At 40.5% G+C, this 1728-nt stretch overlaps 1 protein-coding gene across 1 annotated transcript in view; it reads right to left on the bottom strand.

Moving 5' to 3' along the window:
* Pmar_PMAR013058 (GTP-binding protein lepA, putative) overlaps positions 1-1486 on the bottom strand; it is a gene marked incomplete at both ends in the record, with an annotated part of 7316 nt that extends 5830 nt beyond the window's left edge. Inside the window, one exon of the mRNA XM_002779941.1 lies at positions 1395-1486. Within this exon, the coding sequence (XP_002779987.1) occupies positions 1395-1486 (92 nt within the window). The remainder of the gene's footprint in view (positions 1-1394) is intronic.
* Positions 1487-1728: the final 242 nt, after the last annotated feature.

Below are 1728 nucleotides of genomic sequence, written 5' to 3'. Positions count from 1 at the left end.
TAATGGTATCTTTTATAAAAATTATTAATCTGTAGAGATTAAAGTTTATGAATATCTATGGAGATGAATCCCTATTTAAGGGTATATATAAAATTATAATCTATATGATTTCGGTGAACATTACAACTCCACTATCTATGAAACGCTGCATTATACAGATTGTCACTAAATCGTATAACGACACAATTCATTCACGCCGTGGAGGATTCCAAGGAGCTCGTAGTTTTCTTTTCGGCTCTTCCGAAATTTTCATCCCAACGGGCCAGGTTTGATACCACAATTCGCCAAACGGAAAGCAATCACATAAGCTCGTTGTAGCTCCACCGTTTCTGATGCACTCAGAATTTCCATCGCAGCTCGCACGAGTAGTTCCGCTCGATCGAATCGCCGATTCAATATCAGACTCACCACTGCTTCAGTAAGCACATAGGGTAATTCTGTCCGCTCGAGAGTTCTTAAAAATGTAATCACCGACATGGGACTTTTCGAACGATTTTCCCCACAAATTTCAGTTATAATCTTCATCGTTAAATCGTTGGTATTAACATCCTGTTCGCCACAATATTCATCGACAGTTTCTATGCACTTCAACGGTAAAGCGCAGCCTTCCGAGCCAAGCGTGATAAACACCGTCACGCGTGTCACAGTAGCATCGAACCACTTCTGGAGAATATCTTCAACACTAGTGCATTTCCCGAGGTCTTCAACTTCGACAATTTCAACTTCCAAATCCTTCCGCGTGCGGGAGAATCTTTCAAGATGCCCTCGCAAATTAATTACTTTCGCATTGACTCCGATCGATGATTTTTCTATGTCGGCCATAATTTTACGAGCTGATTTTCCACGGAATATAAACTGCTCATATGATGCCATACCACTCCACGGCTTAGTCATCATCAACTCCTTCTTGTCAAGCTCGACTTCATCTCGCGGTTCTTTCTGTGGTTGTTGTTGAATATGTTGTTGTTGTTGTTGTTGTTGTTGTTGTTGTTGTTGTTGTTTAGCAAACATCTCTCCAATTCGTCCCCGTTCGCGCTCTCGCCGTTCTTCTTTTCTAATTTCCTCGGCGTACTTTTCCTCGAGGCCAACTGGAGGGTACAAATGTACATTTGGAAGTATGTTGAGTTTCACCGCATCAACAACCCATTGTGGAGTAACAACGACGTAACTGAGCTCCAAAACAACCTAGATATTAATGGAGTTTTACTCGTTTTACGTGAAGTGACATGATACTCCATGTGAAAAACACCGAAAAAAATTACCCCATTTCACGTGAAACACTTTTTACGAGTTTTACGCGTTACTCGCTACTCACATGTATTTTTCGCAAAAATGTGAAATGTGAAATTCGTTTTTCATATCGTAGATAGAATTCGAATTTATAAAAATCTTACCTCCGTTGTCTCCCATTGATATCAGTGAGTTTTCGCCAAATCTGGTTCCCCAGAGCAACAGCGCTCGCCACAACATGTGTGACACTACGCATGCCGTATTGATGATACTCTCCACCGTGACTAGTCACTAGTCGTTGAATCTAATACATAAGTTTACAGTGCGTGGCAATATGCGATATACAAATGTGTGTAATTTTTTCCGAGATTAAACTATATCGCATATACAATGGCTATGAACATATGTTGTGGTGAAAGTACCCGTTTGGGACTGTGATGACAGCGACAACTTGTTCATTATAATTTGTCCGACAAAATAACACACATTTGCATCGAT

Source organism: Perkinsus marinus, assembly GCF_000006405.1.
Source record: "Perkinsus marinus ATCC 50983 genomic scaffold scf_1104296945006, whole genome shotgun sequence".
Taxonomy (NCBI): domain Eukaryota; phylum Perkinsozoa; order Perkinsida; family Perkinsidae; genus Perkinsus; species Perkinsus marinus.
Note: the sequence above shows the minus strand (reverse complement) of the source record. Positions and strands in the feature narration are given on the sequence as shown.